Source organism: Pituophis catenifer, unplaced genomic scaffold (assembly GCF_029215685.1).
Source record: "Pituophis catenifer annectens isolate HBS135680 unplaced genomic scaffold, rPitCat1.0.hap2 SCAF_3, whole genome shotgun sequence".
Classification (NCBI taxonomy): Eukaryota; Metazoa; Chordata; class Lepidosauria; order Squamata; family Colubridae; genus Pituophis; species Pituophis catenifer.
The window spans coordinates 112,825,741-112,852,119 of record NW_027256883.1 but is presented as its reverse complement, the minus strand read 5'-3'; the positions used below and the strand labels follow the sequence as shown (position 1 = coordinate 112,852,119).

The window sequence follows — 26,379 nt, the reverse complement described above, 5'->3', positions numbered from 1 at the left end:
AGCATTCTTAATTTAAAAAGGATGGGAACTGCTTTGATGTCAGGAAACTCTCACTCTTGTGTCTAAAGTGTGTAGAAGTGTATGAATATTGTTGGGCAGCGGGGGTTGGAGGTTAAAAGATCTCTCCTATACATATCTTCCCATTCACTTCCATGAGATTAACTCCTAGATTTGTATATGTAAAAGTATAATGAGCCATAATTCATTAATTTCTTTCTGAAGTAAGGAGATGTTCAGGTTTTCCCAAGCTTTCTAAGATAAGGGGAACCTAATGTGAAATTCTGGAACAGGAAATTCATGGTGGCTATCTAAAAATTTCTCACCTCCACAGTCTTATTTCGTACTCTCGGCAGAGCTCCTCTTTCTCGTCGGTCAACTCAATATTTTTGAAGGTCAGGACCTCTGTTTTCATTTCGAGCTCTTTGTTTTCTATCGCTAGCTTTGCTATTACTGCTCTTTTTCTGTAAATTATGAGGACAAGAGATATTAGCCCTCTTCATTTTTTACTTGAATTACTAAGCATACCTACATTCTTAATTATTTTTGCAATCCATTATACCTATTGCTCTTCTCTTATTCAGTTATACATACATATAAAAGAATGGAACATTTCTTTCATCCGGTATATCTGGCTTAAGGGCTCTAATAAATAAATTTGAATTGGAAAGAAAAAATCAAGTTCGATCTAAACATTTCTCACCTATAAAATTCTTCTTTAAGGTCATTATTTTCCCGTAGGAGCTCTGCATTTTCTCCAGCATATTTTTTAAGCTTGCAGCTGAGACTCTCATTTTCTCGTCTGAGTTTGTCCAGCTGCCCAGGCTCATCTGAACTCTTTTCCCTGTAAAATATCACGAGCAGAGTGAAATTAGCCCCCTTAGGTTTTTTTTATTTGAATCATAATACTCGTTTAACATTAAAACTAACTGAAATAGCTGAGAAAGGAAGAGGAAGTCAGGGTTACTAGCTCACCTGCTCAGCTTTTCTTCATACTCTTTGCAGAGTATGAAGAGTTCCTCTTTTTCTTTGGCCAGTTGCAGATTTTTATTCGTAAGCTCCTGAATTTTTAATTCCAGCTCCTCTTTCTCTGTCAGGAGTTTTGACATTTCCATTGTCTTTCTGCAAATTATGAAGATCGGAGAGAAATTAGCTCCCTTTGTAAAAGAATGAGCTTTTTTACTTGAATGATCACTCCTTTTCTTCAATTAAAACACATTAAAAATACCTTCATGGGTGGGTGCGTGCGTGCGTGCGCTTTCGTGCGCCACGTTTGTGTGTGTACGTCAATGCACAGGAAATAATGCTTTGACCATTTATTTTTCTTTTTTTCTAAATATGTTCCATGAAAGGCACAAACAAATTCAAAATGATTTTCAGAAGCAAAGTAAAGTTATGGATGTAGGATATGGGGAAAGTTCTCACTGCTCACAAATGCCTAACTGTCGACATATTTCAACAAGTTGGTCTCTCAGAGATAGTAGTACCTTGTTTATGAGGGAGCGTATATTAATTGTATCAATACCCTTGTTATCTCGTGCTCCGCCGGACCTTGTTTATGAGGGAGCGTAACAAGGGTATTAATAAACCCTCAAGATAATAAACAGCAAAGTGTTACTAAACTCTTTTCAGAAGTCATTCTGTAGTGTAGAGGATACCTAAAATGTTTGTGCACCACATAAAGGTATGGCGTATGCCATGACTTACGCATAACTCTGGTTCCTCGCTCTCTTCAGATCTACTTCCAGTCTTTCGGTTTTGGTGTGAACAATCTAGAGAAACAAAAGTACATCACAAGTCAGGAATATATTTCCATATCAGCCCACTCCCTACCCCCACCCCCACTACCCCATCACTCACACTGGGCTTCTTCCCCTCTTATTACGACGTGAATTATTTAATCCACGCTCAAAAGATTCCTCACATGCTAGATGGCTTACCTGATGGGAACGCATCCTTAAATTTAAATCCTGGTCCAGCTGCATCCTAATATTTTCTGGACGCCTGGAAACCTAGCAATTCCGTGAAGAATGAAAAACATAAAATGAATTGTAGATGTTTGCTTGATAATTTTCTTCCTTACGAAAATTTCTTCAAGGAGATACATTTCATGATCATGAGAAGAATTACATGAATTTGTTTTCCATTAATTCTCTGTGATGTCAGTGTAAAGAGGATATTACTTTAAAGTTCCTCTTTAGGAAAAGAGTCAGGGGTGTAGACAAGCATATTTGTGCATATTAAAATCATGCATTCCAAGATGAGCACACACATGTGCAACTCCCAATTTATTGCTGTAGATGTTCAATACAGGCAATAAAGAGTATTCCGGCTGGGATAAAAAAAGAAAGACCTAGTTTTAGTTAATTTGTTTAGGAAACGTAAAAGACAGTGGTTCAAACCAAATATGAATCATCTAAATTTTATGTTACTATTGTATAGGGCCAAAGAAAGTAGCTAATGTGGCAAGGAAGGAACGAACCAAGAATTAGCACAAACTCTGATAATTGCCATTCTTTATTAGAAATTACAAATAAACTAGTTTGTATTGAATAGGGGTGTGTGTGTGTGGATCTCATATATGTAATGGAAATAGAAAGCGAACATGTACACTATCTAAAATATGTTGCACATGCATTATTAACAATTACCTCAGCACGTCTCCGTTCTTCTGTGGTAGATGACAGAAGAGGAAGTCTGGATGTTTCTTCCTGCCATGACAAAATACCCCATTTACAAAAACAAACAAATTGACAGCCACTATTTTTTCTAACAACAGCTCTATGTGACTTGGGTTGTTGTTAAAGATAGTTTCAGCTTCAAATCTGCGGTGCCAACTGTATTTCTGTCATCTAAAGTTTGCACCCCGGCCTGGAAGATTTTGATGTTTGTCCACAACTGGAGCAGCTTCTTGGATGAGAATCTAAACATCTTCAAGGAAAACAAAAAAGAAAGTCCTGCTTCCTCTTGAAAAATTCCCATTCCTATTCTTGGGAATAGGAATGGGACAGATAGGGAGTCCTTCTACTATATCCCCAAACAGCCCTTTCATTTTAAGTGCAGAGAAAACGAAAAGTACTCCTGCTAAAAGTCATGTAAAACCTCCATTAGCAACTTGGCCTATTAAATATGTTAAATCAATACTTACAATGACCTAAGATAGCTCTGCAAGTTCATTGATTCATTCATCCAACTTATTTGGCTGCCCAAGTTGCAATAGAGACTCTGGGTCTCTCTCTTTGCTTTCCTTCCACTTGTTTGTGTTTGATTCTCAGGGACTGACCGACCGACCTATTTACCTACCCACCTACTACCCACCTACCGACCGACCGACCGACCGACCGACCGACCTAACTATTCAAATTTCTATACGTTTTATCACACTTGAGAATAGCATTTACTGCGACAGCCTATGAACAAATGTTTTTTCTTACCTCTTTTTGGAGACGTTTCATGGTTTCTCTTAATCTTCTCAACAAATGGTTTTCCATCGCAAAATCAGTGATGGAAACTAGAAGGTAAGGTAATAGGTGAGAATGCAGAATAGCTTTAACATTTTTATTTCAAAAATTGGAATGTAGATCTTGAGACACAATGTCTACAATAGCACATCATTTTTAAATTATATTTGCCCTCCAGGTCCTCTAATCTGATCCTTTAGGACAGGGCTGTGTCAAGCTCCCAGCCCGTGGGCTGGATGGGTCACATCCTGGCCACAGCCACACCCGGTTTAGTGAAGGAGAAAAAAAGTCCAGATATGTCACGTGATGCCGCCGTGACGACGTGACTTAAAGACAGAGCTGTAGCCAAATGCAGCTTCCTCAAGAGTGCCTTTTAAACTCTGGGAATGATGCAGGAAAAGGCCATCTCCCATCTGCCTAATAGTTTAGTCTCCAAAGAGCAGTGGAGCTTCTTGTTTTCTCCCGCAGACTTCAACGTCTGCTGAAACGCATTCTCTTCACATTCTCTTCGGTAGTCAGGCTCTAAGTGCTTGAAAAGGCAACTCCCTTTGCCTCCCCTAATAACTGAGGGAAACACAGTCCAATCTTCCTGGATAGCACCTGGTCGCCCATCCCTCTCCAGGACTTTTCACTTTCCATATTATAACAAGAAACATCAACACTAACTTTGTTTTCAAAATGTAAATCCTACTATGTAGGAGATACAACCATGGACCTGCTAAACTACTGTATCTAGAATGATCTATATAACTGGCCGTGTTATAATATTCCCCATGAAAAGTCTTTTAATTTAAGGAACTTTTTTCCTTTCAAACCACAACAGACGCTAACAATTTCTAGAGGTAAAATTTTTGATTTAGCGCGTGAGAAAAGTGTTCACTTTTTCCCCAAATGCCAATCTGCAAAGGTAGCCCAACAAGTTGCTTTCTCACAGTTTAGGCGGTACTACTTTTTGTGAGATTGATTGCGATCACAACTGCATCAATAAAATTTGCAATAGTGATGAGAGCTTCATATGAAAAACAAGCTCATTGTTTTGCGGCCACCAACAAATAGCAGAGGTCTTCTTGGTATTCTATTTAAAATGGGGATTAGCAACAAAATTTTACAAGGTGCCAAGCAAACAAGTCATCAAGGCTTGGTGCTATGGGGTGATGACATCTCAGTGGTTTCTCTCGAAGTGTGAACTGTGACACGCTGGGTCCTCCTTCCGGAGGTGTGTCCTTACCAGGATCCTCAGCTCCTCGACGCTTCAGCACCTCAGCACTTCAGCACCTCCGCACTTCAGCTCCTCGACGCTTCAGCACCTCAGCACTTCAGCACTTCCGCACCTCAGCTCCTCAGAACCTCAGCACTTCAGCACCTCCGCACTTCAGCACTTCAGCACCTCAGAACGTCCGCACTTCAGCACCTCAGCACTTAGCTCCTCAACACCTCCGCACTTCAGCACCTCCGCACTTCAGCTCCTCGACGCTTCAGCACCTCAGCGCTTCAGCACTTCCGCACCTCAGCTCCTCAGAACCTCAGCACTTCAGCACCTCCGCACTTCAGCACTTCAGCACCTCAGAACGTCCGCACTTCAGCACCTCAGCACTTAGCTCCTCAACACCTCCGCACTTCAGCACCTCCGCACTTCAGCTCCTCGACGCTTCAGCACCTCAGCGCTTCAGCACTTCCGCACCTCAGCTCCTCAGAACCTCAGCACTTCAGCACCTCCGCACTTCAGCACTTCAGCACCTCAGAACCTCAGCACTTCAGCACCTCAGCACTTAGCTCCTCAACTCCTCCGCACTTCAGCACCTCAGCACTTCAGCACCTCCGCACTTCAGCTCCTCAGCACTTCAGCACCTCCGCACGTCAGCACCTCCGCACCTCAGCTCCTCAGCGCTTCAGCGCCTCAGCGCTTCAGCACCTCAGAACCTCAGCACTTCAGCACCTCCGCACTTCAGCACTTCAGCACCTCAGAACCTCAGCACTTCAGCACCTCAGCACTTAGCTCCTCAACACCTCCGCACTTCAGCACCTCAGCACTTCAGCACCTCCGCACTTCAGCTCCTCAGCACTTCAGCACCTCCGCACGTCAGCACCTCCGCACCTCAGCTCCTCAGCGCTTCAGCGCCTCAGCGCTTCAGCACCTCAGAACCTCAGCACTTCAGCACCTCTGCACTTCAGCACTTCAGCACCTCAGAACGTCCGCACTTCAGCACCTCCGCACTTCAGCACCTTAGCTCCTCAACACCTCCGCAATTCAGCACCTCAGCTCCTCCGCAACTCAGCACCTCAACTCCTCAACACCTCAGCACAAGGATTGGGATCCTGGATATATATATATGTAGCAGTCAAAGTCATCACAATCAGTGTTTCATGACACGGTCTACTATGTCTTAATCTTTTATTTAGCTGTGGATAGATGCTAGAGGTGCAACTTGTATGCCCCACAGTGTCATGGCAGATAGCGGATACCCCCTCCTATGCCCCCTCGTGCTCAAATCAATCAATGGCTGTCCACTATCGTGTGGTATTGGAGCTTGGGCTACAACCCCATTGAAACATTCTTTCGCTTTTTACTAATTTCAGAACAACCCCAAAAATGCTTGGCTGTTTATCAGGCTTGAGTTTAGGGGTGCTTCTACTATGTCCATTATACCAAATGCCCTTTGCTTCTGGAGTGCGATGGAGTGGAACCATTACAGGGCACGAAACCATCTCAGTGGGTGGGGTCCTTTCTGCAACAATGACTATCTTGAGGTCGCACCATTTCAACAAGTGTCCATCTACTAAATGACCACTCACAAATGATTCCAAAAACTCTAATCATTTCTCAATTTCTAGCATGTGTCTGCTTTGTTTCATCCCTCTGGTGAATTACCATCCAACTTTACCATCCTATTTTGCCTGTGGAGAAATCCTTGGGACACATCTGTGCCAGGAACACAACACTGGTTAATTTTCTCAAGTGGCAGATTGCCCATGTCAAGGGTGGAACAGATTTATGTGACTCTCTTGATTCTTGGAACAGTTCAGCTGTGGGCAAGGTGGCTGAGGGAGGGTCGTCCTGTCTCCTCTCTTGTCTGTGGGGAGGCCTTTTAACTCTAACACGACGACATGTCGAGAGAGTTACTGATTAGTCTCGTAAAGAGAATTTTAAAGGGAAAGGAAATTACTGTCTCCAGAAGAACCTGAGAGAGAGTCCATCTTGCCTCTGGTGCTTCAGAAGACAGAATCAAAAGATGGAAGGGTTTCAGCTGGACATTAGGAGAACATTCTAAAGCGAAGGGAGAGAAGATTAGAGAATTGACAGCCATCAATTTTTCCTCCCAACTGTGGACATCAAAGCCCCCACTTTATCGACCCCATTGGGTCTGAAAAAGACAGTTAAGCTCTAGGCAGCTTCAGAAGAACATTGGCTCTCCTTGGAGATCTTAAGCTAAGTCTAAGAAATTTTAGAATGGTTCCACAAGGACAAATGTAAGTAAACCACCAAAGTTGAGAGTTCAGATCAATTGTGATGCAGCAGTCAAGGTATTAGATGAGGAACAAGGAGCCTCTCGGTTCAAGTCCAACCATAGACGTTCCTGGGTGACTTCCTCACACTTTCTCATCCCTTTATCTCACACGGTTAATGGATGGAGGGAAAGAGGAACAAAAACTCTCCGGTACCATGAGCTCCTGAACATGAAGCAATACAGGCTGACACAAACACCTCCCAAATTCCAACTGTGGGTTGTGCAGAGGTGCGCTCCTGCATGCGCACTATGGGTTCAGGCTTCCTAATGGGAAATGGGGGAAGGCAAGGCACATACAAGCAGGGAATGTTAAAATTTGCTGATGTATAAAAGGAACACGTATGCAACTGTCCCTGAATAACAGACACATACGTTCACTCTTATGCAGTGCCAGAGTAGTCTGCTCAAGCTGTAAGTCCAACCCTGAATTCTGTTGTGCTAATTGTTAGTTGAGAAGATTCTGTGCATAGTTTCAGCGTTCCGACGGGACCTTTGCGAGTTGACACATAGACTGTTTAGCATTAAATCAGTTTAATTGGACCTTCGTGTGTGGACCTGGTCTTTCCATCAGACACCTTGTTGTCAAATTTTTGCCATTTCATCCCTGGTCATAAATTAATTATTCATGTCATCATGTGACAGCTTTTACATCGTCACTTTTACTGCATAATCTTTTTTTCATTGAATGACCTCTCATTTTCTTGATGCTTATAAAGTGGCCTTGTTGCAGTCTCCAAATGCTTTGGTTTTTCTTAAGGGAGTAGATTATTTTATGCAACAGATAGTAATGTACTCAGCCCCTAGATCCTATTGCAACTTCCCCAGGATCAAAACCAGATTTACTTTGCGATTGCTCGTACGTAGTGGGCTCTCAGCTCCTTGTAACTGATTCATGGTGGATATGAATTTCTGACTGACTGAAAAGTTGTCTGACTTTTAAAACGCATCCGTGCGGTGTGTGCCTCCCTTTACACTGCATGCGGAGGGATTGTAGATGAGAATAACCACGATTTGAGTGAAAGTTCCCCTTTTAGAGATTGGGCCCTATGCAAGGCCAGACCCATATTGGTGGTCTCCCCCAGATACCTTATGGATACAGTTGATTTCTGGTGGGAGCCTAATTTGCAAGGGATCTTGGCCTCTTGGCACAATTGCATCTGAATAGGAAATTTGTTTAGGTGGCTCCTTTGTTTGATTGTTAATTTACATGTTATTCAAAGTAAATAAATCTGATATGATAAATCAGATATGTTTACGTGTCTGTGTGTGTTTTTCGCAAAGTATCAGGCAATGGCCCAGGGGCCAGATAAATGGCTCTTTGAGAATCCAAACACAACGAACAAACCAGTTAACGAGGAGATTTCAGGCTTTATTAAGTACCTGTAGAACAGGGATGTCAAACTGGCGGCCTTCAGGCCGTATGCCCCATGCACAGGCCATGCCCACACCAGCTCCCCAAAGGTAAAAAATGTCACGGAACGTCACGTGATAGCAACGTGCTGTAGAAGGCAAATTAAATAGACGAAAGCATCAAGTCTTAGAAGTCATTTCGCTTCTCAACCAAGAAGGTTCTTCAGGTCTGATTGGATGGTGGGAATGGAAGGATTGATATTCCTTGCAGACAGCTGGGCATTTGTATTCTTTTAGAGAGTTGTTGAGGCCACTTGGAGGTTTGCTTGGTCCTCAGGGTCACCTGAGTAGTGCAAATGGGTGGGGAGCCTTTTTCGACCTGCTGAAAGGGTTCCTGCAGTCTGCACTTTTTCTGGAACTCCCTTCATACTCCTGCACCATCAAGTCCAATGATGGCTCTTTTGCTGCTGGGAACCCCATTTCAAGCAATGGTGATGCTCTGAGGCCCTGGGCGTACAGCCCCACACAACAGACAAGACCGTGGTCCATAACTGTCGGACGGGCATGGAAGTCTGACACGTTTCCTGATAAGGCATCCCCTTCCTTCCACATAGGCTGCATTGTTATGCTAGCAATGCTGCACTCAGGGGAGCACTTCTGATTTTGGTTGATTCCTTTTCACCTTCAAAGCTTCCAGCTTTCACATCTGGCTTTTCGATGAGAGCGGCATGTGGTTTCCTATATGATTTTATACACGTAGGTCAGTTGACTCCAAACAAACAAAATGATCAACGGTGAAGACCCATTTGAAATGGTCCAAAAGAGTAGCGCACATGCCGAAACTTCTCCTGTAAGAATCAGGTGAAAACACGGCATTTCTCTCAAAAGGAGGGCTGCAGATGTTCCCGGATTCCAGCCTCGGAGAGAAGGCCCATGAGCTGGGAATTTCTACCCCCAAAATACTGGAGGCCCACAGATTCTCCACCAGAGATGATACAGTATTCACAGTGCTTCTCATCAAGATGCTTCAGAAATCCTTACCACAGCCATGACGAGTAAATCTGTCTTGTTCTTTTCCTAAATGTGCTGACCTAGGCTATCATGGCTTGTTTAAGATATCTGTTGAGTTCATGGGGAAGCTATTTCCAGACCTTCTGATCCGTGAACTAACCTCTTAGTTACAGAATGATATCTCATTTTGTTTATGTCTAGGTAGGGCAAATTCACATGGGCTGTGGACCAGTAATATGTATTTTTAGGAAAAATGCTTCCTCTTCATACATCGCACATAGAAACAGAGGCGTGCATCTAAAATTGTTGTCATTGCTGACTGATCTAATTTCTAAACTAATGCTTAAATGCATTTCTTCAGCTAGCTCCTTGGTGACAGCTTTTCTGATATCTCACTTGGCTTGAGATTTCTTGATAGGCTATCAGGGAAGACTATTTAACTTTGATGGTTATCTTCCTGAATCATCCAGCTCTCACTGGCATAATTCCTAGTTCACAAGGATCTCTTTGTTTTAGTGAGTTGTTGGTACAGGTGACACAGCCTGTATGGCATATGCAATCTTGGTCTATCCTTTCTTTGTCCGTGCTCTACGGTTGTCTATCCATTCTTGGCATTTTGGCATAAATCATGCTTGTCGTTTGGCCCTTCTTTCCTTTTCTTCCTCCATATCAATCGCTTCTTCTTTCCTTTTTCCTTCCACTCTCTTTCTTTTCTCCTCCCACCCAACTTAAGGCAGCGTCTAGATAATCGCTATTGTTGATGACAAGCGTTCATTGGTTATGAAGCTCCTGCTGTAATACCAACGTCCATTAGGAAAACAGTATGCCACTCACTCCAAAAAGGCCCAAGAAGTTTTGGAAAACCAAAACAATAAATACTTGCTGATAGGTTTCCAGTTTGTACATTTGGTCATCTTGATCCCAGTAACCCTAGAAGCAGCAGAAATGAGAGACAAGTCTGTACCAAGATGGGATGGGATGGGACGTTTCAGGCTCTTCCCCATGGAGGTGATTTAAAACTATCTCAAGCTACTCATTCACATATTGCACGATTTCTTCAGGACGTTTTCTATGCATTCCAAGAGCCATTCTTTCTGGCTTCTTCCGGGGATTCTCGTCTGAGGTTTTTCAGAGATGGTTGTAGCCATGCTTGCATATCTGTTTTGGATGCACTAGGACCATTCTTTCTGAACTTGCTAAAGATGCTTGAAGCCATCCATCCACCCATAAGTTTCTTTCAGAGCAAGCAGGTTCTACCCAAATCACCCTCTCCTTCCTCTTTACCATGCTTGTTTTTGATTCCTTAGAGTATTTGAGATCCTGGATGCCCTTAATAGATGCTTCGGGACATTCCCGAGTACCTAGATGGGGTGCTTCAGGTCCTTCCCCTTTGAAGCTATTTACAGATATTTCAAGCCATTTTTGGCATCTTGCTTGTATGTTTCAGGACCTTTTCCAAGTTTTTCAGGGATCGTTGAAGCCATTTTTCCAGTTGCGGTATGGGTTCTTCAGAAAATAAAAAGCTTTCTAAGGATCCTTGAAGCCATTGTAAACTATTTTCCACGGGTCCTTCGGAACATTGCTTCTTGAGGTTTGCTATTGATTTTTCAAACCATCTCTTCCTCAGAGTTCTTTTAATCTCTACCGTGGACTTCTGTAGATCCTGAACGCCTTTCATAGAGGCTTCAAGCCATTCCCGAGTACCTAGGCGTCCTTCCTCCTCAAGATTCTTTATAGATATTTCAAGTCATTTTTTGGCATCTTGTTTAGATACTTTAGGACCTTCGTCTTGCAGGTTTTTTAAGGATTGTCGAAGCCATTTTTCAAGAACTGGTCTAGGTTCTCCAGAAAGTGACAGGCTTTCTAAGGATCCTTGAAGCCATTCTAATCTATTCACCAGAGATCCTTCAGGACATTGCTTCTTGAGGTTCTCTATTGATTTTTCCAGCCATCCCTTTTTTCTGGCTCGACTTGGATTTTTGTAGATGTTGAATGCCTATAATAGATGCTTCAAGCCATCCCTGCACATCTAAATCGCAGGTTTCTGGCCCTTCTTCTTGGAGATGATTTATCGATGTTTCTAGCCAACCATTCACATCCCCCCTGGATGCCTCAGCACATTCCTTCGGGAGGTTGGTGGTGGATGCTTTAAGCCATTCGGGCAGGGTGTACAGTTCAGAGGAATCCTCTTTCAGGATTTTCAGCGATTGCTGAAGCCACCTCAGTATATTTTGCCCGGGTTCCTTAGATGTTCTGATTTTAAGGCTGTCTACTGAAGCCTTAAGCCATTTCTTATTTAATTGATATCTCAAATTGATTTGAGGCTTCGTTTTGTCTTGAGCTTCTGTCTTGTTTTCGGTAATGTCTGCCCTTGTTTGGCAGAGACTCACAGAGCCTCCTTTGCTCTCTCTGCTGCTGGGTCTCTGCTCCATCTGGTCTCGGTCCATCATTAAGGGGCAGCGGCCCTTCCTCAGTTGTGTCTCTCTAGAAAAAGCCAGAAGGTTAGATGTGAATCTGGACCAACAACAAAGCATTCTTAATTTAAAAAGGATGGGAACTGCTTTGATGTCAGGAAACTCTCACTCTTGTGTCTAAAGTGTGTAGAAGTGTATGAATATTGTTGGGCAGCGGGGGTTGGAGGTTAAAAGATCTCTCCTATACATATCTTCCCATTCACTTCCATGAGATTAACTCCTAGATTTGTATATGTAAAAGTATAATGAGCCATAATTCATTAATTTCTTTCTGAAGTAAGGAGATGTTCAGGTTTTCCCAAGCTTTCTAAGATAAGGGGAACCTAATGTGAAATTCTGGAACAGGAAATTCATGGTGGCTATCTAAAAATTTCTCACCTCCACAGTCTTATTTCGTACTCTCGGCAGAGCTCCTCTTTCTCGTCGGTCAACTCAATATTTTTGAAGGTCAGGACCTCTGTTTTCATTTCGAGCTCTTTGTTTTCTATCGCTAGCTTTGCTATTACTGCTCTTTTTCTGTAAATTATGAGGACAAGAGATATTAGCCCTCTTCATTTTTTACTTGAATTACTAAGCATACCTACATTCTTAATTATTTTTGCAATCCATTATACCTATTGCTCTTCTCTTATTCAGTTATACATACATATAAAAGAATGGAACATTTCTTTCATCCGGTATATCTGGCTTAAGGGCTCTAATAAATAAATTTGAATTGGAAAGAAAAAATCAAGTTCGATCTAAACATTTCTCACCTATAAAATTCTTCTTTAAGGTCATTATTTTCCCGTAGGAGCTCTGCATTTTCTCCAGCATATTTTTTAAGCTTGCAGCTGAGACTCTCATTTTCTCGTCTGAGTTTGTCCAGCTGCCCAGGCTCATCTGAACTCTTTTCCCTGTAAAATATCACGAGCAGAGTGAAATTAGCCCCCTTAGGTTTTTTTTATTTGAATCATAATACTCGTTTAACATTAAAACTAACTGAAATAGCTGAGAAAGGAAGAGGAAGTCAGGGTTACTAGCTCACCTGCTCAGCTTTTCTTCATACTCTTTGCAGAGTATGAAGAGTTCCTCTTTTTCTTTGGCCAGTTGCAGATTTTTATTCGTAAGCTCCTGAATTTTTAATTCCAGCTCCTCTTTCTCTGTCAGGAGTTTTGACATTTCCATTGTCTTTCTGCAAATTATGAAGATCGGAGAGAAATTAGCTCCCTTTGTAAAAGAATGAGCTTTTTTACTTGAATGATCACTCCTTTTCTTCAATTAAAACACATTAAAAATACCTTCATGGGTGGGTGCGTGCGTGCGTGCGCTTTCGTGCGCCACGTTTGTGTGTGTACGTCAATGCACAGGAAATAATGCTTTGACCATTTATTTTTCTTTTTTTCTAAATATGTTCCATGAAAGGCACAAACAAATTCAAAATGATTTTCAGAAGCAAAGTAAAGTTATGGATGTAGGATATGGGGAAAGTTCTCACTGCTCACAAATGCCTAACTGTCGACATATTTCAACAAGTTGGTCTCTCAGAGATAGTAGTACCTTGTTTATGAGGGAGCGTATATTAATTGTATCAATACCCTTGTTATCTCGTGCTCCGCCGGACCTTGTTTATGAGGGAGCGTAACAAGGGTATTAATAAACCCTCAAGATAATAAACAGCAAAGTGTTACTAAACTCTTTTCAGAAGTCATTCTGTAGTGTAGAGGATACCTAAAATGTTTGTGCACCACATAAAGGTATGGCGTATGCCATGACTTACGCATAACTCTGGTTCCTCGCTCTCTTCAGATCTACTTCCAGTCTTTCGGTTTTGGTGTGAACAATCTAGAGAAACAAAAGTACATCACAAGTCAGGAATATATTTCCATATCAGCCCACTCCCTACCCCCACCCCCACTACCCCATCACTCACACTGGGCTTCTTCCCCTCTTATTACGACGTGAATTATTTAATCCACGCTCAAAAGATTCCTCACATGCTAGATGGCTTACCTGATGGGAACGCATCCTTAAATTTAAATCCTGGTCCAGCTGCATCCTAATATTTTCTGGACGCCTGGAAACCTAGCAATTCCGTGAAGAATGAAAAACATAAAATGAATTGTAGATGTTTGCTTGATAATTTTCTTCCTTACGAAAATTTCTTCAAGGAGATACATTTCATGATCATGAGAAGAATTACATGAATTTGTTTTCCATTAATTCTCTGTGATGTCAGTGTAAAGAGGATATTACTTTAAAGTTCCTCTTTAGGAAAAGAGTCAGGGGTGTAGACAAGCATATTTGTGCATATTAAAATCATGCATTCCAAGATGAGCACACACATGTGCAACTCCCAATTTATTTCTGTAGATGTTCAATACAGGCAATAAAGAGTATTCCGGCTGGGATAAAAAAAGAAAGACCTAGTTTTAGTTAATTTGTTTAGGAAACGTAAAAGACAGTGGTTCAAACCAAATATGAATCATCTAAATTTTATGTTACTATTGTATAGGGCCAAAGAAAGTAGCTAATGTGGCAAGGAAGGAACGAACCAAGAATTAGCACAAACTCTGATAATTGCCATTCTTTATTAGAAATTACAAATAAACTAGTTTGTATTGAATAGGGGTGTGTGTGTGTGGATCTCATATATGTAATGGAAATAGAAAGCGAACATGTACACTATCTAAAATATGTTGCACATGCATTATTAACAATTACCTCAGCACGTCTCCGTTCTTCTGTGGTAGATGACAGAAGAGGAAGTCTGGATGTTTCTTCCTGCCATGACAAAATACCCCATTTACAAAAACAAACAAATTGACAGCCACTATTTTTTCTAACAGCTCTATGTGACTTGGGTTGTTGTTAAAGATAGTTTCAGCTTCAAATCTGCGGTGCCAACTGTATTTCTGTCATCTAAAGTTTGCACCCCGGCCTGGAAGATTTTGATGTTTGTCCACAACTGGAGCAGCTTCTTGGATGAGAATCTAAACATCTTCAAGGAAAACAAAAAAGAAAGTCCTGCTTCCTCTTGAAAAATTCCCATTCCTATTCTTGGGAATAGGAATGGGACAGATAGGGAGTCCTTCTACTATATCCCCAAACAGCCCTTTCATTTTAAGTGCAGAGAAAACGAAAAGTACTCCTGCTAAAAGTCATGTAAAACCTCCATTAGCAACTTGGCCTATTAAATATGTTAAATCAATACTTACAATGACCTAAGATAGCTCTGCAAGTTCATTGATTCATTCATCCAACTTATTTGGCTGCCCAAGTTGCAATAGAGACTCTGGGTCTCTCTCTTTGCTTTCCTTCCACTTGTTTGTGTTTGATTCTCAGGGACTGACCGACCGACCTATTTACCTACCCACCTACTACCCACCTACCGACCGACCGACCGACCGACCGACCGACCTAACTATTCAAATTTCTATACGTTTTATCACACTTGAGAATAGCATTTACTGCGACAGCCTATGAACAAATGTTTTTTCTTACCTCTTTTTGGAGACGTTTCATGGTTTCTCTTAATCTTCTCAACAAATGGTTTTCCATCGCAAAATCAGTGATGGAAACTAGAAGGTAAGGTAATAGGTGAGAATGCAGAATAGCTTTAACATTTTTATTTCAAAAATTGGAATGTAGATCTTGAGACACAATGTCTACAATAGCACATCATTTTTAAATTATATTTGCCCTCCAGGTCCTCTAATCTGATCCTTTAGGACAGGGCTGTGTCAAGCTCCCAGCCCGTGGGCTGGATGGGTCACATCCTGGCCACAGCCACACCCGGTTTAGTGAAGGAGAAAAAAAGTCCAGATATGTCACGTGATGCCGCCGTGACGACGTGACTTAAAGACAGAGCTGTAGCCAAATGCAGCTTCCTCAAGAGTGCCTTTTAAACTCTGGGAATGATGCAGGAAAAGGCCATCTCCCATCTGCCTAATAGTTTAGTCTCCAAAGAGCAGTGGAGCTTCTTGTTTTCTCCCGCAGACTTCAACGTCTGCTGAAACGCATTCTCTTCACATTCTCTTCGGTAGTCAGGCTCTAAGTGCTTGAAAAGGCAACTCCCTTTGCCTCCCCTAATAACTGAGGGAAACACAGTCCAATCTTCCTGGATAGCACCTGGTTGCCCATCCCTCTCCAGGACTTTTCACTTTCCATATTATAACAAGAAACATCAACACTAACTTTGTTTTCAAAATGTAAATCCTACTATGTAGGAGATACAACCATGGACCTGCTAAACTACTGTATCTAGAATGATCTATATAACTGGCCGTGTTATAATATTCCCCATGAAAAGTCTTTTAATTTAAGGAACTTTTTTCCTTTCAAACCACAACAGACGCTAACAATTTCTAGAGGTAAAATTTTTGATTTAGCGCGTGAGAAAAGTGTTCACTTTTTCCCCAAATGCCAATCTGCAAAGGTAGCCCAACAAGTTGCTTTCTCACAGTTTAGGCGGTACTACTTTTTGTGAGATTGATTGCGATCACAACTGCATCAATAAAATTTGCAATAGTGATGAGAGCTTCATATGAAAAACAAGCTCATTGTTTTGCGGCCACCAACAAATAGCAGAGGTCTTCTTGGTATTCTATTTAAAATGGGGATTAGCAACAAAATTTTACAAGGTGCCAAGCAAACAAGTCATCAAGGCTTGGTGCTATGGGGTGATGACATCTCAGTGGTTTCTCTCGAAGTGTGAACTGTGACACGCTGGGTCCTCCTTCCGGAGGTGTGTCCTTACCAGGATCCTCAGCTCCTCGACGCTTCAGCACCTCAGCACTTCAGCACCTCCGCACTTCAGCTCCTCGACGCTTCAGCACCTCAGCACTTCAGCACTTCCGCACCTCAGCTCCTCAGAACCTCAGCACTTCAGCACCTCCGCACTTCAGCACTTCAGCACCTCAGAACGTCCGCACTTCAGCACCTCAGCACTTAGCTCCTCAACACCTCCGCACTTCAGCACCTCCGCACTTCAGCTCCTCGACGCTTCAGCACCTCAGCGCTTCAGCACTTCCGCACCTCAGCTCCTCAGAACCTCAGCACTTCAGCACCTCCGCACTTCAGCACTTCAGCACCTCAGAACGTCCGCACTTCAGCACCTCAGCACTTAGCTCCTCAACACCTCCGCACTTCAGCACCTCCGCACTTCAGCTCCTCGACGCTTCAGCACCTCAGCGCTTCAGCACTTCCGCACCTCAGCTCCTCAGAACCTCAGCACTTCAGCACCTCCGCACTTCAGCACTTCAGCACCTCAGAACCTCAGCACTTCAGCACCTCAGCACTTAGCTCCTCAACTCCTCCGCACTTCAGCACCTCAGCACTTCAGCACCTCCGCACTTCAGCTCCTCAGCACTTCAGCACCTCCGCACGTCAGCACCTCCGCACCTCAGCTCCTCAGCGCTTCAGCGCCTCAGCGCTTCAGCACCTCAGAACCTCAGCACTTCAGCACCTCCGCACTTCAGCACTTCAGCACCTCAGAACCTCAGCACTTCAGCACCTCAGCACTTAGCTCCTCAACACCTCCGCACTTCAGCACCTCAGCACTTCAGCACCTCCGCACTTCAGCTCCTCAGCACTTCAGCACCTCCGCACGTCAGCACCTCCGCACCTCAGCTCCTCAGCGCTTCAGCGCCTCAGCGCTTCAGCACCTCAGAACCTCAGCACTTCAGCACCTCTGCACTTCAGCACTTCAGCACCTCAGAACGTCCGCACTTCAGCACCTCCGCACTTCAGCACCTTAGCTCCTCAACACCTCCGCAATTCAGCACCTCAGCTCCTCCGCAACTCAGCACCTCAACTCCTCAACACCTCAGCACAAGGATTGGGATCCTGGATATATATATATGTAGCAGTCAAAGTCATCACAATCAGTGTTTCATGACACGGTCTACTATGTCTTAATCTTTTATTTAGCTGTGGATAGATGCTAGAGGTGCAACTTGTATGCCCCACAGTGTCATGGCAGATAGCGGATACCCCCTCCTATGCCCCCTCGTGCTCAAATCAATCAATGGCTGTCCACTATCGTGTGGTATTGGAGCTTGGGCTACAACCCCATTGAAACATTCTTTCGCTTTTTACTAATTTCAGAACAACCTCAAAAATGCTTGGCTGTTTATCAGGCTTGAGTTTAGGGGTGCTTCTACTATGTCCATTATACCAAATGCCCTTTGCTTCTGGAGTGCGATGGAGTGGAACCATTACAGGGCACGAAACCATCTCAGTGGGTGGGGTCCTTTCTGCAACAATGACTATCTTGAGGTCGCACCATTTCAACAAGTGTCCATCTACTAAATGACCACTCACAAATGATTCCAAAAACTCTAATCATTTCTCAATTTCTAGCATGTGTCTGCTTTGTTTCATCCCTCTGGTGAATTACCATCCAACTTTACCATCCTATTTTGCCTGTGGAGAAATCCTTGGGACACATCTGTGCCAGGAACACAACACTGGTTAATTTTCTCAAGTGGCAGATTGCCCATGTCAAGGGTGGAACAGATTTATGTGACTCTCTTGATTCTTGGAACAGTTCAGCTGTGGGCAAGGTGGCTGAGGGAGGGTCGTCCTGTCTCCTCTCTTGTCTGTGGGGAGGCCTTTTAACTCTAACACGACGACATGTCGAGAGAGTTACTGATTAGTCTCGTAAAGAGAATTTTAAAGGGAAAGGAAATTACTGTCTCCAGAAGAACCTGAGAGAGAGTCCATCTTGCCTCTGGTGCTTCAGAAGACAGAATCAAAAGATGGAAGGGTTTCAGCTGGACATTAGGAGAACATTCTAAAGCGAAGGGAGAGAAGATTAGAGAATTGACAGCCATCAATTTTTCCTCCCAACTGTGGACATCAAAGCCCCCACTTTATCGACCCCATTGGGTCTGAAAAAGACAGTTAAGCTCTAGGCAGCTTCAGAAGAACATTGGCTCTCCTTGGAGATCTTAAGCTAAGTCTAAGAAATTTTAGAATGGTTCCACAAGGACAAATGTAAGTAAACCACCAAAGTTGAGAGTTCAGATCAATTGTGATGCAGCAGTCAAGGTATTAGATGAGGAACAAGGAGCCTCCCGGTTCAAGTCCAACCATAGACGTTCCTGGGTGACTTCCTCACACTTTCTCATCCCTTTATCTCACACGGTTAATGGATGGAGGGAAAGAGGAACAAAAACTCTCCGGTACCATGAGCTCCTGAACATGAAGCAATACAGGCTGACACAAACACCTCCCAAATTCCAACTGTGGGTTGTGCAGAGGTGCGCTCCTGCATGCGCACTATGGGTTCAGGCTTCCTAATGGGAAATGGGGGAAGGCAAGGCACATACAAGCAGGGAATGTTAAAATTTGCTGATGTATAAAAGGAACACGTATGCAACTGTCCCTGAATAACAGACACATACGTTCACTCTTATGCAGTGCCAGAGTAGTCTGCTCAAGCTGTAAGTCCAACCCTGAATTCTGTTGTGCTAATTGTTAGTTGAGAAGATTCTGTGCATAGTTTCAGCGTTCCGACGGGACCTTTGCGAGTTGACACATAGACTGTTTAGCATTAAATCAGTTTAATTGGACCTTCGTGTGTGGACCTGGTCTTTCCATCAGACACCTTGTTGTCAAATTTTTGCCATTTCATCCCTGGTCATAAATTAATTATTCATGTCATCATGTGACAGCTTTTACATCGTCACTTTTACTGCATAATCTTTTTTTCATTGAATGACCTCTCATTTTCTTGATGCTTATAAAGTGGCCTTGTTGCAGTCTCCAAATGCTTTGGTTTTTCTTAAGGGAGTAGATTATTTTATGCAACAGATAGTAATGTACTCAGCCCCTAGATCCTATTGCAACTTCCCCAGGATCAAAACCAGATTTACTTTGCGATTGCTCGTACGTAGTGGGCTCTCAGCTCCTTGTAACTGATTCATGGTGGATATGAATTTCTGACTGACTGAAAAGTTGTCTGACTTTTAAAACGCATCCGTGCGGTGTGTGCCTCCCTTTACACTGCATGCGGAGGGATTGTAGATGAGAATAACCACGATTTGAGTGAAAGTTCCCCTTTTAGAGATTGGGCCCTATGCAAGGCCAGACCCATATTGGTGGTCTCCCCCAGATACCTTATGGATACAGTTGATTTCTGGTGGGAGCCTAATTTGCAAGGGATCTTGGCCTCTTGGCACAATTGCATCTGAATAGGAAATTTGTTTAGGTGGCTCCTTTGTTTGATTGTTAATTTACATGTTATTCAAAGTAAATAAATCTGATATGATAAATCAGATATGTTTACGTGTCTGTGTGTGTTTTTCGCAAAGTATCAGGCAATGGCCCAGGGGCCAGATAAATGGCTCTTTGAGAATCCAAACACAACGAACAAACCAGTTAACGAGGAGATTTCAGGCTTTATTAAGTACCTGTAGAACAGGGATGTCAAACTGGCGGCCTTCAGGCCGTATGCCCCATGCACAGGCCATGCCCACACCAGCTCCCCAAAGGTAAAAAATGTCACGGAACGTCACGTGATAGCAACGTGCTGTAGAAGGCAAATTAAATAGACGAAAGCATCAAGTCTTAGAAGTCATTTCGCTTCTCAACCAAGAAGGTTCTTCAGGTCTGATTGGATGGTGGGAATGGAAGGATTGATATTCCTTGCAGACAGCTGGGCATTTGTATTCTTTTAGAGAGTTGTTGAGGCCACTTGGAGGTTTGCTTGGTCCTCAGGGTCACCTGAGTAGTGCAAATGGGTGGGGAGCCTTTTTCGACCTGCTGAAAGGGTTCCTGCAGTCTGCACTTTTTCTGGAACTCCCTTCATACTCCTGCACCATCAAGTCCAATGATGGCTCTTTTGCTGCTGGGAACCCCATTTCAAGCAATGGTGATGCTCTGAGGCCCTGGGCGTACAGCCCCACACAACAGACAAGACCGTGGTCCATAACTGTCGGACGGGCATGGAAGTCTGACACGTTTCCTGATAAGGCATCCCCTTCCTTCCACATAGGCTGCATTGTTATGCTAGCAATGCTGCACTCAGGGGAGCACTTCTGATTTTGGTTGATTCCTTTTCACCTTCAAAGCTTCCAGCTTTCACATCTGGCTTTTCGATGAGAGCGGCATGTGGTTTCCTATATGATTTTATACACGTAGGTCAGTTGACTCCAAACAAACAAAATGATCAACGGTGAAGACCCATTTGAAATGGTCCAAAAGAGTAGCGCACATGCCGAAACTTCTCCTGTAAGAATCAGGTGAAAACACGGCATTTCTCTCAAAAGGAGGGCTGCAGATGTTCCCGGATTCCAGCCTCGGAGAGAAGGCCCATGAGCTGGGAATTTCTACCCCCAAAATACTGGAGGCCCACAGATTCTCCACCAGAGATGATACAGTATTCACAGTGCTTCTCATCAAGATGCTTCAGAAATCCTTACCACAGCCATGACGAGTAAATCTGTCTTGTTCTTTTCCTAAATGTGCTGACCTAGGCTATCATGGCTTGTTTAAGATATCTGTTGAGTTCATGGGGAAGCTATTTCCAGACCTTCTGATCCGTGAACTAACCTCTTAGTTACAGAATGATATCTCATTTTGTTTATGTCTAGGTAGGGCAAATTCACATGGGCTGTGGACCAGTAATATGTATTTTTAGGAAAAATGCTTCCTCTTCATACATCGCACATAGAAACAGAGGCGTGCATCTAAAATTGTTGTCATTGCTGACTGATCTAATTTCTAAACTAATGCTTAAATGCATTTCTTCAGCTAGCTCCTTGGTGACAGCTTTTCTGATATCTCACTTGGCTTGAGATTTCTTGATAGGCTATCAGGGAAGACTATTTAACTTTGATGGTTATCTTCCTGAATCATCCAGCTCTCACTGGCATAATTCCTAGTTCACAAGGATCTCTTTGTTTTAGTGAGTTGTTGGTACAGGTGACACAGCCTGTATGGCATATGCAATCTTGGTCTATCCTTTCTTTGTCCGTGCTCTACGGTTGTCTATCCATTCTTGGCATTTTGGCATAAATCATGCTTGTCGTTTGGCCCTTCTTTCCTTTTCTTCCTCCATATCAATCGCTTCTTCTTTCCTTTTTCCTTCCACTCTCTTTCTTTTCTCCTCCCACCCAACTTAAGGCAGCGTCTAGATAATCGCTATTGTTGATGACAAGCGTTCATTGGTTATGAAGCTCCTGCTGTAATACCAACGTCCATTAGGAAAACAGTATGCCACTCACTCCAAAAAGGCCCAAGAAGTTTTGGAAAACCAAAACAATAAATACTTGCTGATAGGTTTCCAGTTTGTACATTTGGTCATCTTGATCCCAGTAACCCTAGAAGCAGCAGAAATGAGAGACAAGTCTGTACCAAGATGGGATGGGATGGGACGTTTCAGGCTCTTCCCCATGGAGGTGATTTAAAACTATCTCAAGCTACTCATTCACATATTGCACGATTTCTTCAGGACGTTTTCTATGCATTCCAAGAGCCATTCTTTCTGGCTTCTTCCGGGGATTCTCGTCTGAGGTTTTTCAGAGATGGTTGTAGCCATGCTTGCATATCTGTTTTGGATGCACTAGGACCATTCTTTCTGAACTTGCTAAAGATGCTTGAAGCCATCCATCCACCCATAAGTTTCTTTCAGAGCAAGCAGGTTCTACCCAAATCACCCTCTCCTTCCTCTTTACCATGCTTGTTTTTGATTCCTTAGAGTATTTGAGATCCTGGATGCCCTTAATAGATGCTTCGGGACATTCCCGAGTACCTAGATGGGGTGCTTCAGGTCCTTCCCCTTTGAAGCTATTTACAGATATTTCAAGCCATTTTTGGCATCTTGCTTGTATGTTTCAGGACCTTTTCCAAGTTTTTCAGGGATCGTTGAAGCCATTTTTCCAGTTGCGGTATGGGTTCTTCAGAAAATAAAAAGCTTTCTAAGGATCCTTGAAGCCATTGTAAACTATTTTCCACGGGTCCTTCGGAACATTGCTTCTTGAGGTTTGCTATTGATTTTTCAAACCATCTCTTCCTCAGAGTTCTTTTAATCTCTACCGTGGACTTCTGTAGATCCTGAACGCCTTTCATAGAGGCTTCAAGCCATTCCCGAGTACCTAGGCGTCCTTCCTCCTCAAGATTCTTTATAGATATTTCAAGTCATTTTTTGGCATCTTGTTTAGATACTTTAGGACCTTCGTCTTGCAGGTTTTTTAAGGATTGTCGAAGCCATTTTTCAAGAACTGGTCTAGGTTCTCCAGAAAGTGACAGGCTTTCTAAGGATCCTTGAAGCCATTCTAATCTATTCACCAGAGATCCTTCAGGACATTGCTTCTTGAGGTTCTCTATTGATTTTTCCAGCCATCCCTTTTTTCTGGCTCGACTTGGATTTTTGTAGATGTTGAATGCCTATAATAGATGCTTCAAGCCATCCCTGCACATCTAAATCGCAGGTTTCTGGCCCTTCTTCTTGGAGATGATTTATCGATGTTTCTAGCCAACCATTCACATCCCCCCTGGATGCCTCAGCACATTCCTTCGGGAGGTTGGTGGTGGATGCTTTAAGCCATTCGGGCAGGGTGTACAGTTCAGAGGAATCCTCTTTCAGGATTTTCAGCGATTGCTGAAGCCACCTCAGTATATTTTGCCCGGGTTCCTTAGATGTTCTGATTTTAAGGCTGTCTACTGAAGCCTTAAGCCATTTCTTATTTAATTGATATCTCAAATTGATTTGAGGCTTCGTTTTGTCTTGAGCTTCTGTCTTGTTTTCGGTAATGTCTGCCCTTGTTTGGCAGAGACTCACAGAGCCTCCTTTGCTCTCTCTGCTGCTGGGTCTCTGCTCCATCTGGTCTCGGTCCATCATTAAGGGGCAGCGGCCCTTCCTCAGTTGTGTCTCTCTAGAAAAAGCCAGAAGGTTAGATGTGAATCTGGACCAACAACAAAGCATTCTTAATTTAAAAAGGATGGGAACTGCTTTGATGTCAGGAAACTCTCACTCTTGTGTCTAAAGTGTGTAGAAGTGTATGAATATTGTTGGGCAGCGGGGGTTGGAGGTTAAAAGATCTCTCCTATACATATCTTCCCATTCACTTCCATGAGATTAACTCCTAGATTTGTATATGTAAAAGTATAATGAGCCATAATTCATTAATTTCTTTCTGAAGTAAGGAGATGTTCAGGTTTTCCCAAGCTTTCTAAGATAAGGGGAACCTAATGTGAAATTCTGGAACAGGAAATTCATGGTGGCTATCTAAAAATTTCTCACCTCCACAGTCTTATTTCGTACTCTCGGCAGAGCTCCTCTTTCTCGTCGGTCAACTCAATATTTTTGAAGGTCAGGACCTCTGTTTTCATTTCGAGCTCTTTGTTTTCTATCGCTAGCTTTGCTATTACTGCTCTTTTTCTGTAAATTATGAGGACAAGAGATATTAGCCCTCTTCATTTTTTACTTGAATTACTAAGCATACCTACATTCTTAATTATTTTTGCATTCCATTATACCTATTGCTCTTCTCTTATTCAGTTATACATACATATAAAAGAATGGAACATTTCTTTCATCCGGTATATCTGGCTTAAGGGCTCTAATAAATAAATTTGAATTGGAAAGAAAAAATCAAGTTCGATCTAAACATTTCTCACCTATAAAATTCTTCTTTAAGGTCATTATTTTCCCGTAGGAGCTCTGCATTTTCTCCAGCATATTTTTTAAGCTTGCAGCTGAGACTCTCATTTTCTCGTCTGAGTTTGTCCAGCTGCCCAGGCTCATCTGAACTCTTTTCCCTGTAAAATATCACGAGCAGAGTGAAATTAGCCCCCTTAGGTTTTTTTTATTTGAATCATAATACTCGTTTAACATTAAAACTAACTGAAATAGCTGAGAAAGGAAGAGGAAGTCAGGGTTACTAGCTCACCTGCTCAGCTTTTCTTCATACTCTTTGCAGAGTATGAAGAGTTCCTCTTTTTCTTTGGCCAGTTGCAGATTTTTATTCGTAAGCTCCTGAATTTTTAATTCCAGCTCCTCTTTCTCTGTCAGGAGTTTTGACATTTCCATTGTCTTTCTGCAAATTATGAAGATCGGAGAGAAATTAGCTCCCTTTGTAAAAGAATGAGCTTTTTTACTTGAATGATCACTCCTTTTCTTCAATTAAAACACATTAAAAATACCTTCATGGGTGGGTGCGTGCGTGCGTGCGCTTTCGTGCGCCACGTTTGTGTGTGTACGTCAATGCACAGGAAATAATGCTTTGACCATTTATTTTTCTTTTTTTCTAAATATGTTCCATGAAAGGCACAAACAAATTCAAAATGATTTTCAGAAGCAAAGTAAAGTTATGGATGTAGGATATGGGGAAAGTTCTCACTGCTCACAAATGCCTAACTGTCGACATATTTCAACAAGTTGGTCTCTCAGAGATAGTAGTACCTTGTTTATGAGGGAGCGTATATTAATTGTATCAATACCCTTGTTATCTCGTGCTCCGCCGGACCTTGTTTATGAGGGAGCGTAACAAGGGTATTAATAAACCCTCAAGATAATAAACAGCAAAGTGTTACTAAACTCTTTTCAGAAGTCATTCTGTAGTGTAGAGGATACCTAAAATGTTTGTGCACCACATAAAGGTATGGCGTATGCCATGACTTACGCATAACTCTGGTTCCTCGCTCTCTTCAGATCTACTTCCAGTCTTTCGGTTTTGGTGTGAACAATCTAGAGAAACAAAAGTACATCACAAGTCAGGAATATATTTCCATATCAGCCCACTCCCTACCCCCACCCCCACTACCCCATCACTCACACTGGGCTTCTTCCCCTCTTATTACGACGTGAATTATTTAATCCACGCTCAAAAGATTCCTCACATGCTAGATGGCTTACCTGATGGGAACGCATCCTTAAATTTAAATCCTGGTCCAGCTGCATCCTAATATTTTCTGGACGCCTGGAAACCTAGCAATTCCGTGAAGAATGAAAAACATAAAATGAATTGTAGATGTTTGCTTGATAATTTTCTTCCTTACGAAAATTTCTTCAAGGAGATACATTTCATGATCATGAGAAGAATTACATGAATTTGTTTTCCATTAATTCTCTGTGATGTCAGTGTAAAGAGGATATTACTTTAAAGTTCCTCTTTAGGAAAAGAGTCAGGGGTGTAGACAAGCATATTTGTGCATATTAAAATCATGCATTCCAAGATGAGCACACACATGTGCAACTCCCAATTTATTGCTGTAGATGTTCAATACAGGCAATAAAGAGTATTCCGGCTGGGATAAAAAAAGAAAGACCTAGTTTTAGTTAATTTGTTTAGGAAACGTAAAAGACAGTGGTTCAAACCAAATATGAATCATCTAAATTTTATGTTACTATTGTATAGGGCCAAAGAAAGTAGCTAATGTGGCAAGGAAGGAACGAACCAAGAATTAGCACAAACTCTGATAATTGCCATTCTTTATTAGAAATTACAAATAAACTAGTTTGTATTGAATAGGGGTGTGTGTGTGTGGATCTCATATATGTAATGGAAATAGAAAGCGAACATGTACACTATCTAAAATATGTTGCACATGCATTATTAACAATTACCTCAGCACGTCTCCGTTCTTCTGTGG

The 26,379-nt window shown here is 42.5% G+C and overlaps 1 protein-coding gene across 1 annotated transcript in view; it reads right to left on the bottom strand.

Moving 5' to 3' along the window:
* LOC139315026 (golgin subfamily A member 4-like) overlaps positions 1-26,379 on the bottom strand; it is a 122,392-nt gene that overhangs the window by 83,389 nt on the left and 12,624 nt on the right. The window contains exons 9-27 of the mRNA XM_070941048.1: positions 25,643-25,714; positions 25,410-25,474; positions 24,678-24,824; positions 24,406-24,546; positions 24,029-24,166; positions 23,567-23,660; positions 22,056-22,106; positions 13,792-13,863; positions 13,559-13,623; positions 12,827-12,973; positions 12,555-12,695; positions 12,178-12,315; positions 11,716-11,809; positions 10,205-10,255; positions 1,938-2,009; positions 1,705-1,769; positions 973-1,119; positions 701-841; positions 324-461 (exon numbers count right to left, since the gene is read on the bottom strand). Of these exons, the coding sequence (XP_070797149.1) occupies positions 324-461; positions 701-841; positions 973-1,119; positions 1,705-1,769; positions 1,938-2,009; positions 10,205-10,255; positions 11,716-11,809; positions 12,178-12,315; positions 12,555-12,695; positions 12,827-12,973; positions 13,559-13,623; positions 13,792-13,863; positions 22,056-22,106; positions 23,567-23,660; positions 24,029-24,166; positions 24,406-24,546; positions 24,678-24,824; positions 25,410-25,474; positions 25,643-25,714 (1,979 nt within the window). The remainder of the gene's footprint in view (positions 1-323; positions 462-700; positions 842-972; positions 1,120-1,704; positions 1,770-1,937; positions 2,010-10,204; positions 10,256-11,715; positions 11,810-12,177; positions 12,316-12,554; positions 12,696-12,826; positions 12,974-13,558; positions 13,624-13,791; positions 13,864-22,055; positions 22,107-23,566; positions 23,661-24,028; positions 24,167-24,405; positions 24,547-24,677; positions 24,825-25,409; positions 25,475-25,642; positions 25,715-26,379) is intronic.